A 12,840-nucleotide genomic window follows, 5' to 3' on the forward strand; every position below is an offset into this window, starting at 1 on the left:
TTACTTTTCGGAAAAACAAACAAATAAAAATTGCTTCACCTAAAATTCACAAAAATTCCAATGTTTTTTAAAACCACTTCCTCCAAAAAGAAACTATTTCCAAGTCCGATGAATCTGAATATTTTGTCCGATTCTTTTCAGAAGTCCTCTTTTATAAATGCTCAAAAGACCACATCCGCATATGTTGTTTTTATCTTTATTTGAAATTGATTTTTAGCAATCGCTAGGTTTATATATAATTTTTCGACTATAATTTCATTTAAATATTATGGTTGTTGCGTGAAGGCTTAATCGATTAATTTAAAATAAATTCATTAACAATTCGTTTCAACAAAATAGGTTTTGTTCATAGATATATCTGATAATACGTAATTAGCATAAATAATTGGAACTTGCTGAAAATCGATTCATGGAAATTCAGTGCCAAAACCTCCATAGGTTTATCCTACACATACATATATATATATATATATCGCCCGATCTGATATATTCTTACAATACAAATGGTATAAGTTCTTTACACATAATTAAAGCAAACTTTCTCTTTTGCTCCTTAAAAAACAAATAAAACTCAAAATGAATCCTTGAAAATAAATAAAACCAAAATTTTCCTTTTTTGTCTGTCTATGTCTTTCTCAGTAACGTTTTTTCTGTGTGCCTCTGTGGTTTCTTGATCTTTTGTTATTAACAATTTACTTGCGTTAAGTTTTTGAAACTCCCTAAACTTTGGTATAATATCGTTATCGTATAGATCAATAGCTAATTTCTCAAGATATTTGTGTGTTCCATTAAATCGTTACTTTAGCTACAAAATTGAAAAAGGCTGTGAAGTCTGAAGTTCTGGTTGTTTTTTGTTCGTATTTCTTTGTGCTTCGGGGAGTCGTTGTCTGAATTTTAATCTTTTTTTTTTTTCGTAATCCAATGGGTTTGTTTAAAAAGTCTGTGCTAGCTTATGAACAAAGTCGATTTGGTTGCAGCTGCTCCAGGATGTCTCTGGGTTACCATATAGGTCCTATATATTAGGTAGATGCAAATATCGCGGTGCAAAATTGAACACGTTCTATAGCCCGTTCCCTAGACGTCGATCACGCTGTCGTTCTTCTTCATCTCCATGAGATGGGTCTGCTTGAGCTTCTCCTGCATCTGGGTGAGCATGTCCTGCATCCTCCGTATCTCCTCGTCCTTCTGCAGCAGCAGCCTGTCCGTCTCCGAGATGGCGGCATCGAATCCGTTGGTCGAGCTGATCGAGTCCCGCTTCAACTTTCCCCGCTCACGGAGCGCATGCTGCGAAATCTGCGAGATGCACTGCGCCCGGAAGTTCTCGTAGTGCACGTCCTGCAAAAAATGAGCAACATTTTAATTTAGTACAACTAGAAAAATAATTGGGTTCTTTATCGACCGAAATTTTCTATTTTTTAGTTTAGTAAACCAGTTCCATTGGGAAATCCACAATATTAACCTATACTAAAACTATTTTATATTGAATAGATACTTTTTACGAAATTTAAGAATGAAATTCCAGCATTTTAAATTACTTATTATAAATTTTTTATATTTTCTGGCTTGGTTTAAAAAAATTAAATAATATAGAAACTGTGTCTTTGGAACTGCCATATTTTTATAGATTTTTAGATATTTTAGAAATACCTCCAAAATAAGGGTTAATAATCTTTTTCGGGATGGTTTTTAAAAATAAATAATCTAGAAACTGTGTCTTTGGAACTGGACTATTTTACTATACTTTACTGTACTATTTTTAAACAAATCAAGTCAGGTTCATTAGGAAATCCAAAATATCTACATTAAAACTATTTTATTTTAAATAGATATTTTTACGAAAAATAAGAAAAAATCCCTGTGTCTTTAAATACTAAAATAAATTTAAATAATCTATAAATTGTGTCTTTGGGACTGTACTATTTGATAGGTTTTAAGATATTTTAGAAATATCTCAAAAATCGCAGATCCCCAACCCACCTGCGTGGTGTCCTTGAGGTCCTGCATGTGCGTGGATATCAAGAAGGTGCGCAGCTTGATGAAGTCGCTGTGCTCCGGATCCTCCACGTTGACCACGCCCCACGGATACTGGCGCCCCCGCACCTTCTTGCCGGCCACCTCCAAAATGGTATTGCTGCCGACGACGGCGAACGGGATGGAGGCCTTCAGCTCGCGATCCTGCTGCTTGAAGTCGTCGTCCTCGTCGGAGTCGCACTCGGGGAACTGGTACAGCTGGATGTGGTTGTCCTCCAGGTCCTGCAGGATGCGCTCCTTCAGCTTGCGCACCTCCTGCTTGTTGAGGCAGTCGGCCTTGCCGATGACCAGCACGATGTTCACCTTGCGGTGCAGCCGCCGGATCAAGTCGAGGTCCATCTGTCGCAGGCTGCAAGGATTTGGCAAGGATTAGATATTATCTATAGGGAAAAATAATAAACTACTAGCAATTTTAAGATATAAATATAACAAATAAAAAAAATGTATTTCCTTTAATTACTTTTATCTGCCATATTGCGCACCATAATTTGTTAAAATAAAAAAATAAAACCTTATTTATGACACACATTATTTGGCAACTTTATCAAGAGTCGAATGAATCTAGAATCATACTTGTCACGCATGAGGAATTGTTTTTAATCGCATTTTTTGAATGACACACAAGGGAAACGGTATTTTGATATCTAGAACGTTTAAATTAAGTATTACGAATTTGTGGATTTTTTTAACTGGAGAAATAATAAAAAAATTGCTTTGACTCTAGATTTATTTGTAAATATTTTTAAAAACATGTAAGATGATAAACTTTTTAATTTATAGTAATAAAAGAGTCTAAAATAAAAATGCAATTACTCTCCTACAGCCAAAACTGCTCAGTTTAAAAATCTAAAAACAAAAATCGAAATTCGGAAATAAATCAAAGATAAATACAAATATATCCCACTTAGCGAGACCCACCTGTGGCCCCAGGGCGGGACAAAGTAGAGGCAGCAGTGCACCCGGTTATCCTGGATGTTGCGCCGATTCAGGCCGCTCTCGTCGGTGAAATACTGGCGGAACTGCTCGTCGATGTACTGGGTGCACACCCGCCAGCTGTCCTCGCAGTTGATGGCATCCCCGAAGCCCGGGGTGTCCACCACCGTCAGCCGCAGGCGGACGCCCCGCTCCTCGATGTCCATCGTCTTCTTCTCGACCTTCGTCGTCTTCTCGATGCGCTCCTCCACATTGGGCATCTGCCGGTTCTTGTACAGATCGCCCAGGAAGAGGCTGTTGATCAGGGTGGACTTGCCCAGCCCCGACTCGCCCACCACCATCAGGGTGAACTCGAAGCCCCGCTTCACCGACTTCCGGTGCACTTGCTCTGGAAGGGTGGCGAAGCCTATGTAATCCCGATCCTTGTCGAACGAGGGCGTCTTAGCTGCAAGGGCAGAGATATATGCACGGTGATTTAAATATTAGAATTTATATAAATTAATTTGGAATATTAAGAACATATGAAAGTTAAGTTAAGGAGTTTTATCCCTGATAGCCATTGATAATAAAGTAATTTTTCATTTAAATAGTAGGTACCTAAAAATTTACAAAAATTTAATATATTGTAATATAGATAAAATATAATATAAATAATAATAATAGTATAGTAATTATAGTATAAATAGATGGCAAAGAAAATTAATTTCTTATGACTGTTATATCCCAAATCAAATGGAATCCTTAGGCTCACAACCTAAACAGTATTATTTTAATAATATTATATTAGAATATTATTTTAATAATTGAAATAGAGAACCGATTTAAGTAATAAAGCTATCAAATGTTATGAAACTTTAACAGATGGCGAAGAAAATGAATTCCTGATGATTGTTATATCCCAAGTTAAATGGTAAGGATTCTCAGGCTCCTTTTTTTCTGAGTGGGTGAAGTGAAGTGAGGAGGAGTGAGCACACAAAACGGGCTAATCGACTGAAGGACCTTGCACTTGGGTCTTGAATCTTGAATCTCGGTTCTTGAGCGACTTCATCGCCGTCTCATTAGGCAAATGAAATGGTGGAATGGCTTTCGAGTGGAGGAAGTGGAAGTGGGTAGGTGTACGCCTAGTACCCTCAAGGATGTTCCTTACACATATTCCTGCTGCTGCTGGTGTGTCCTGTGTCCTGTAGCTCCTCAATTCCTGCCGCCCCTTCCCGCCGAGTTTCGTGTGTATACGGAACGCCTACTTAAAACGTAATTGGCCCAAGCCTCGCCACTTTTTCTGCCTTCCGGGTTTTCACTGTATCTCCGCCTGTGTTTATCAGCAAATTTGCCACATTGTCGGATTGTTTGGTTCTTTGGCCGTTTATTTAGTTATTTCTTTCGTTTTTTACTTAGCGTCTGTAGTTTTGTTTGTTATTTGTTTGGTCGTTTGAAAAAATAAATCCCCGAGTTTGATGAACACTTTATTGTATTGTGGTGGAGCTGCAACTGGGCAACTGGCGAGCGAACTGCCCTAAAACCATCCAAAATTAATGGGCTCTCTTTACTTCTCTCTCTCCCACCCACTTGCCACGCCCCCCCGCTCCGCCCCGCGAGGATGTGCTACATGAAGTGGCAACACCGAAATGCAACTTTCACCCGTACTATCACCCTCTATTCGCTCGTTCTCACGGCGCCTGCGCTCAAGGACCTGGCCCAAACTAGCGGAAGCCCGGAGAAAAGTGGACCAGATGTTACGGGGCTTTTTGGCCGAAACGGTCGACCCACGGCGTTGCCAGATAGTTACAATAGTTACGAAAATTTTTGGATTTTTTAAAATTTGTAATTATTTAAGAAACATTTTCAAGTCAATTTACGGAGATTTTAAAAGTCTAGATATTTCTATGACTGAAAAGTGGTTCACAGATATTTTCTGAAAATTTCTTTTTACCTAAACTTTTCTAGCCTTAAAAATGTTTTGTTACATTTTTGGTTGGTTCTTAAAAGCAGTCAGTGCCTAAAATAGTTATCGTTTTATGATCACATATAAAAACCCATAAATTTGAATACAAAATATTAAAAAATAAACAAAAATTGTGTTACTTCTTCACAGATATTTTTTAAAAAGTTTAACAAATGTACTGAGAACTTTTGCAAATGTAATTTAAGGGTATCCCCTTTTGCAAGCACATTTAATTTTTTCTTTGCCTTTCCTTCTCAGGTTTCTTGCATTGCCTCACAAACGATTTGGAGTTCCCACCCCGGTCAGCCTGGGTACTTCCCCTTTCCGCTCCTTGAGATATGGTAGCACTGGTTGAGGGCCACTCCACCCCCGTGGCTCGTTCAGAACCACCCACCCTTCGTGTTCCGGAGTTCCTAGGGGTGTCATCAGCGTGGAGACAGTCGGTTCATTGTTCCCGCTCACGTTTCCCATTTAAATCGAGTTTGAAACGCGCTCAGCTGGCAAGGCCACGGGGAGTTAAAATGCAACTTGAGTACAACCCCTCAGCCAGAATTTAAACCCAAGCCCTAAAACAGCATTGTAATACCCAGGGCGTTGTTATAAATATTATTGTTTAATCGTAATATTTTACAAGAAATCGTGTGATAGATTAATAATAAAAATAATTGATTTCTATCACGCAATCGTTTGATTTTAATATATGTACATACAAATTACGTATTATAATTGAATAGAGTGTAAAACCTCCTCAAAGCAAACCCATCGACATGCGAAGCAAAACAGAGGAAATTAGGGGAAACCCACTATATAACACCCCACGATCATATAAATTACTCTCGAAATATATTTTGTGTAAACTTTGTTCAATTGTTGCGAATCGCGTGCAAACACTGAATGAACTTGCTGCTCCGCATTATCGCGTTGGGATATTTGTTTGGGTCTTAGGGCCCAGATACAGTTATCTTTATCTACCCGAGGCCCCATATCTTCTGCACATCTCCATCTGTCGGATAAATGTGCGAAATCGGGCCCAGACCACAAGGAAGGCTAATGAGCGCAATGACTTGGCCCGACTCGAAGATTGGCCTGGGTAAACACAGTTCTACGGGGGTGAGATGCAAAGTACACTTGGAAAAAGTGTTTATGAGAGTTAAGGGATTTAATTTAAATTTAATTAGAATTTATAATTAATAGATAAATTAATATTACAATACGTACTATCATGAGAACTTAAACTTCCAATAATATTATTTCTAGATCATGTAAAATGTAGGTTATATTGGAAAATAGTGAAGAGTTCCTTCAACTTTGCCTTCTTCCACCTCCACCTGCTCCATCTATCATCTATCACATCCATCGAGATGTGAAAACGCCCACTGCAATAACACCCACTACACAGAAAACTGTATGGGATACACTGCATTTTCCATTTTTCTCATTTTCCACACCCCCCACACTCCCACCCACACGCGACTGACAAAATCTGAGCTCTCAATTCCACAAATCAGATTGTATTTCCCCCACCCGCCGGCTGTCCAATATTTCTCGCTGTGTCTCTGCTCTCGTTGAAGATCTTTATCGCCGCTGCTTATTGTCGTTTGTTTATCCCAAAGAGCTTTTCTGTGGGCGTTGCAGTTCTCATCTTTTTCCCCCCACCGATTTCCCCACTTCGATGTGGTTCATTGACTAGACTTGTCGCTGTCAGCGGCCTACACGCAGAGAAAAATCGTTTCTGTTCCTTAAAAGGTTGCCAAAATATATAAATAGTATAGTATAGATTTTATACTTTCTAATTCTTATATAGAATATTTTAGAAATATTTATAATCCCTCTAATATTATTTTTAGACGTTTTATAGAACAGAAAGTCTATTTTTCCTGGTGTATCTTTTGTAATTCCCATCAATTTCAGCGCGAGATAGAAAAAAAGTATCCACGGGAATTATTAGATGGGTTGTTGGGTGTCAAACACTTGAGCATTTATCGTTTGATCGGAATCGCTGGCAAATGGCCTGGGAAATGATTTTCCTTCGCTCTCGACACACGAGATCCCGATCGGCATTATGACAGACCATTTAACACTTGGCGACACATCAATTTCAATCTCGGTCGCTCACTCATTCGCCTTATAACAAGTATAACCCCTCCATTCCCCATTTCTTCGCCCATCTCAATTTCATTTCAATTAAGTTCAATTCGAGTTCTGCTGCAGAATGCAGCTCACTTTTTATGTTCTTCAGTTTATTTTTATACCCTATACCAAAAAGGGTAGGGTAATTTCAGCAAGAGCATGCGAGTATATTATAAAGAAAGAAAGTTATATAGATTATAGAGGTCATTGAAGCCTTTTTATTTAATATTTTATAAGTTTTATTCCTATTGTAAATTTATATTTATAATTCCCAGAGTATTTGCGATTTCGATTACCCCGGCTAGCCCTTCATTCCTGTTACACATATTCCCTTGGAGCTCTACGCATCTTGCTCCTCTTCTTGCCAGAGTTCGAGTGGCTTGTTGAACGCACGAGTGCCCAGACCGAGAAATAGGAATATAGAGAGGGGGGTTCTGGGGTTCGGGGTCTTTGGGGGCCTGAAGTGACTCTCGATGCAGCCATCGAACGTGCATCGGCATTGGGTTTCGTCTCCGCTTACTTTTCTGCCTTTTCCTGCCCAGTCTCAGAGGCATTTGGGTAGGTAAACAAAAGCCAGGGGGACAGGAACCATAGTAAAACTGGCTTAAATATAACAAAAGCTAACTAGAAAATTGAATAGGTGTATACAAAAAATTCTAAAGGAGCTTAGAAGTAATATTTTTTCAAGCTCTATCCTGAAACATTTCGTGCTTTTTTTGTAGCATACTTTTAGACACCTTATTAATCATTTTAAAACCTTATAGATTTAAAAGCTCTGTCTAAAAATAACCTCTAAAATTTTCAATATTCTTGCTGGAATATCGAATGCAACATGGCCAGGTATCACTGTACTGCTGTCCACACATCCAAGGGCATTCGCTGGTGCCTTGTTGCAATGTTCCATAAATAGCTGCATCTCCGCTCTTGGCACGCTGAAAACTTTCAAAACAATTGACGGCATTTGAAGTAGCTGCCCAGGTTTACCACCTCCCATTTCACCACCCATCTCAACCCCCCGACCCACTCTTCTTTCACCTTTTGCTTGCATTTCAAGGGAATTTCTCGCATTCAAAGAAACATTTTCAATCCGTTCGATTTTCTCGGCGATTCAATTTCGAAATTCCTCAGTTTCCACACAGAAAATTGTTTATCTTTGATGAACTCGAACCGAAAGCCACACAATTGCTTCATAAATTCTATCGATGATCACAGATCAGGTCAAAGTACTAATAATTCTGATTTCATCAAAGAAAAAAAGATTGCAAATTTTGGAAAACTTTAACAACCTTTGAAATTTGGAAAATTATGTTTTGTTTTAACGAACAAAAGGAGAAATATATAAATATATTTTCTTTAAATAAATTAATCTTAATAATCCCGAAAAACATGTAATATCTATTATTTCATCCGCAGTTGTTAATGGAATGTAGGTGTCAGTCTGAAACTTTGATCTTTGAAATGGATCTGTCCCGCCTTTGACATCCCAGCACTTTTGGGTTTATTCCCGCCGAAATGCACCCCGCTTGATTTACGCATTCTATTTATAATACGTGTATAGCCGAAACATCAAAATCTATGCCATTGCAGCGCCGACACTTAACCCCTTTTTGGAGAACCGAGCATTTGACAGCTTTATGCACTGATTTCCCTAATTGCCATGAAAATTCCACTCCCACTGTGCACTGTGTACACATGTGGGCGAAATAATAGTGTCGAGAGTTTAAACTTATTTAAAAAGTAAAGTTAATAATTATTATTCTATTTTAAGTTTCAGATTAACAATTTATTTTTTTTTTTTAATAATATAGTTACATAAATAAGAGTTGGAAAGTTTAAACAGTTTTCTTTATTTTAGTTTGAAAATATTTTAAAAATAGATATGTTACAAGAAAATTATTTAAAATATAAATTTCTCAATTATTATTTTCTTTTAAAATGCAGATTATAAAAAAATCATATAAGTTCGGATTTTTTCCTAACCATCTCTAGAGCTCTTATGTTGTCTGCTGCTGTAGAACTGCATGTTGACGCCCCCGCATTTGAACAATGCATGGAAAACATATAGGAGAACATATAGTAGACATCGAGAAAAGGGAACGACAACCACAAAACATTCATTTGCCATAACAATGAAGTTGGCTCTTAATGAGTTTTTAAACGCTAAACTGCAGCGTTTTTAATTGGAATTAACGAATGAAGGCCTAAAAAATGGGAACTGCAACTTGGAAGTGAATGTGAAAGGCAAGGCGGCACAATGGAGATGGAAATGGTAATGGATGACTAAACTTAGACAATCGATGAGCGTGATTTTTCCCGATGCATCAACTAATTGAACACCATTTGGGGAGAGCAGCTGTAAGTACAGTAAACTCCCGGAAAATACTAATAATAATAACAAAATCAAGCCAGTTTATTGATATTATTTATTATAAATTAAAAATAATACCATATTTGACATCCCAATAAAAAGCTAATTAACATTTATTTTTTTACGAGCAAACACTGTAAAATCAACCAATACAATAAAACAGCACTTAAGGTGAGCTCAGTACAATATTTATAAATACCTTTAACACTCGCTAAGTTTTGTTTATCTTATCACGTTTGATTCTAGGTCTATGACTGTAAACATGGGTTTGCCGATGACTATACTATACTATACTATACAAACAATACAAAGAGACAGAAGATATTTCTTGGTATTATTGGTATAACAACGAGATTACCAATTTAAATTGAACTCATAATTTATTATTATTTCTTTTAAATCTCTATAAAACCTATTGGAACCCGAAGAAATATAAGAAAAATAATATAAAACTTTTTGATAATTCCCTAAATATAAGAAATAATTACCTAAAATTCTAGCTTTTCATATAGATTTTACGGAAAAATGTCCCAAAAATCGTTGACTCATTTGGACCCAATTTAAGGTAATTTTTTTGTATAAAATATAAATGGTAGGCTCATCTTTTAGTTCATAACTTCTTAAGTTGAGGTATTTTTTTAAGTCTTTAAGTCATTTTTTTTTCCAAGTGTTGTCTGGATCCATTATTAATGTAGAACCCATTGGTTAGGCTAAGGCCTCCCCCTACTTTAACGACACAAATGCTCATCGGGGGCACTAACGACATGTCAACGAGGAGAACCGTTAGCTGCGGTCACGTTGCCACCAAGTTAAGGCCAATGCCAAAAGGCCCAAGGCCCAGACCGATCTGCAATTGGGATTGGTATTGGGGATTCGGATTGGGTGCGGCCAACATAAAAAAAATAAAAACAAAGTCTACGCCTACCAAAAACGGCAGTGGCAACAAGCAACACACAAACTTCCAGCTCCAAAAGCCAAGAAATAAAAAAAAGCTAGGCGAAAGCGAAGCCAAAACAAAAAACGCAGCGGGCAAAAAAGGAAAGGAAGCCGCCGTCGCCGTAGACGTCGACTTTCCAAGACATCGGGAAATGGGGAAAAATAGCTGGCCAGGCCAGCCAATTTTCTTGTCGGCGGAAAGGCAGAAAAGCAGAAAAGCGGCAGTGCGCCACGTAATGGGGAAGCCAATCGAGATTCGAGATCCCAGATCGCAGATCCCAGATACCAAATGCCAAATATCAGATAGGATCGATCCAGCCGAGGGCAATTGGCCCCCAGAGAACCTAAATACACTGGAATTTAAAATATAAATATTTGTATTACAACCAAAAAATTTTATATTGATTTCTAAGATATGGGAATTTTTTCTATATTTAAGAAACATTTTTTTTAAATATATTTAAATATTTATAGAAGAATATATCTTATTTTTAGTATGTTTTTTGTTTTATTTTATCAATAAATAATATTAAGCGCCATTTCCAAGATAATCGATTACATATTTCGTGGAATCCCCGATGAACTTGCTTATCTTATCTAGTTAGGTTGTAAAATAATTAAACCTTTATCTGGAAAGGTCGTTTCTAGTAATAATGCAACAGCATAGATAAGAGTTACTGCGAAAATGATGTAAGCATGGGAATTTATTTTAATATATAAAAAAAAACACTCATATTTATAGTTTTTGCAGTGTTAGAATCCTTTTAAAAATCCTGTTTAGATAGTGTAGAGATGAAAAAACACTTTTAACCCTCTGTAAAGCGACCGATCAACCCCTTAACCCCTTTTATTTTTTTCAAAATATTTTCGCACCCTTGAAGGCGGAATTTTACTCACGTTTTGGGTAAATGGGTGGACGACATTTAACCGTCTCGCTGTTGTTATTGTTGTTGTTGCTGCTGCCGTTGATGCTGCTGATGGCACTGGCCACGCCCCCAGCCGCTGCACCGCCCATCAGGGGCGGCTGGCTGAGGGGAAGGGGCGGGGGCGGCGGCTGGTGTTTCATGGACGTCGTCGAGGGGGGCAGTTGCACATTGCCGCCCCCGAAGAGGCGACGCTGCGGTAGAAACGCCGTTTTGTCGCCTGTGTGTTGCAAGTTGTTGCAGGTTGCACAATCTGTTGTTGTTGTTGTTCACTATTTAATTGCACTGCACCTGATTGGGTTAAAGGCAATGGGTATTTAAATATAAAATATTCATTAAATTGCATTGATTTTTTAGAAATTTAAACTTAAAAAAAAAATTATTTTCATTTTCTCTTTTTATATTTTTATGATATTTCTTATATTTTTCTTAAAACATTTCTACTTTGAATATTTTTTCAGATAAGGGTTAAGCTTAACTGTAATTTACGCACACACGCTTATCTAGTGCTTATCTCACGCGAAAAGGTGCGAGTAGGAGAGTGGCAGAGTGGGAGGCAGGGAGTGCAAAAGAGAGGGGCTAACTGCAATATTGACTTTTTACGGTTTCTGCATATACATACACACATACGTGTAACTATGATGCATTTGCAATTTAAAACAAACAAACAGCAACAAAATTGCAAACTCAATGGGTGGAAAACTAACGGTGCAGCTGCTTCACCTTGACCTACACAACCACAAATACTAGTGAGATGCACATCACACACAAACACACACACTCAAACAAATTAACACACACAAAAAATAATAATAAAAAAAAGCTCACGCACTTTGTTATTAACTATTTCCGCTTGTTTTGGTTTCTCCTTTTCAAGCTAATCTTCCGACTAAAATTCCAGGAAATTCCAAAATATTTCCAGCGAATATGATCTCAAACCACAAAAGGGTTATTTTTTAAATTAACCCAGAAAATATAGGACCCCGGCACTATATATATATATTCCTGTGTTTTTTAAGCGAAATCGACGGAGCGCGCGTTGTTTATTTCCCACGAACTGAAAAACGTCTGTTCAGATGGCAACAAACCACCGAATTCAAACGGAAATCCACTAAAAAATCCACACTATATAGAAGTGCGCGCCAATGTACAGTACATCGGGATTTTTCAAATAACAAAATGCTTTCTTTAATTGTAAAATATATAGCAGGGAAAAGGGTTTGAAATTGAATATTCCTATTAATTCGTAAACTCAAAAATATAACTTTACAATAGACAGGAAATTATAAGAAATTATTAAGAGCATGCGATAATTTTTATGTTTCAGGTTTTTTAGTAAGCCAAACTTTAAGAATTATTATAAAAATCTTTTTAAATAATTGTGAAGTTTGTAAGATTCTCTTCAGCATTTTTGTTAAACGTAAATATAAAAGAAAACTTAAAATATACATTTTTTGTTGGAGGATATTTTTGGGTAATAAGGGGAAATAAAGGAAACCGCACAAAGTCGATTCTATTTATTTTTCTGAAAACATTTTTAATTGTTTTTATTTATTAAAACATAAATTTATAAATAA

General features: G+C 37.2%; 1 protein-coding gene across 2 annotated transcripts; it reads right to left on the reverse strand.

The window, feature by feature from the left end:
• Positions 1 to 180: 180 nt before the first annotated feature.
• On the reverse strand, positions 181 to 12,315 carry Septin4 (septin 4). 2 transcript variants are annotated; one of them, XM_017136825.3, is made up of 5 exons: positions 12,096 to 12,315; positions 11,238 to 11,554; positions 2,950 to 3,409; positions 1,978 to 2,380; positions 181 to 1,335 (listed from the first exon to the last, which is right to left on the reverse strand). In XM_017136825.3, exons 2-5 carry the CDS (start codon positions 11,404 to 11,406, stop codon positions 1,075 to 1,077), a joined length of 1,293 nt encoding a protein of 430 aa, XP_016992314.1. In that variant the 5' UTR covers positions 11,407 to 11,554; positions 12,096 to 12,315; the 3' UTR covers positions 181 to 1,074. The 2 variants fall into 2 exon arrangements, with proteins under 2 accessions (XP_016992314.1, XP_016992315.1); XM_017136826.3 differs by lacking the exons at positions 11,238 to 11,554; positions 12,096 to 12,315 and adding an exon at positions 4,112 to 4,471.
• Positions 12,316 to 12,840: the final 525 nt, after the last annotated feature.

Source organism: Drosophila takahashii, chromosome X, assembly GCF_030179915.1.
Source record: "Drosophila takahashii strain IR98-3 E-12201 chromosome X, DtakHiC1v2, whole genome shotgun sequence".
Classification (NCBI taxonomy): domain Eukaryota; kingdom Metazoa; phylum Arthropoda; class Insecta; order Diptera; family Drosophilidae; genus Drosophila; species Drosophila takahashii.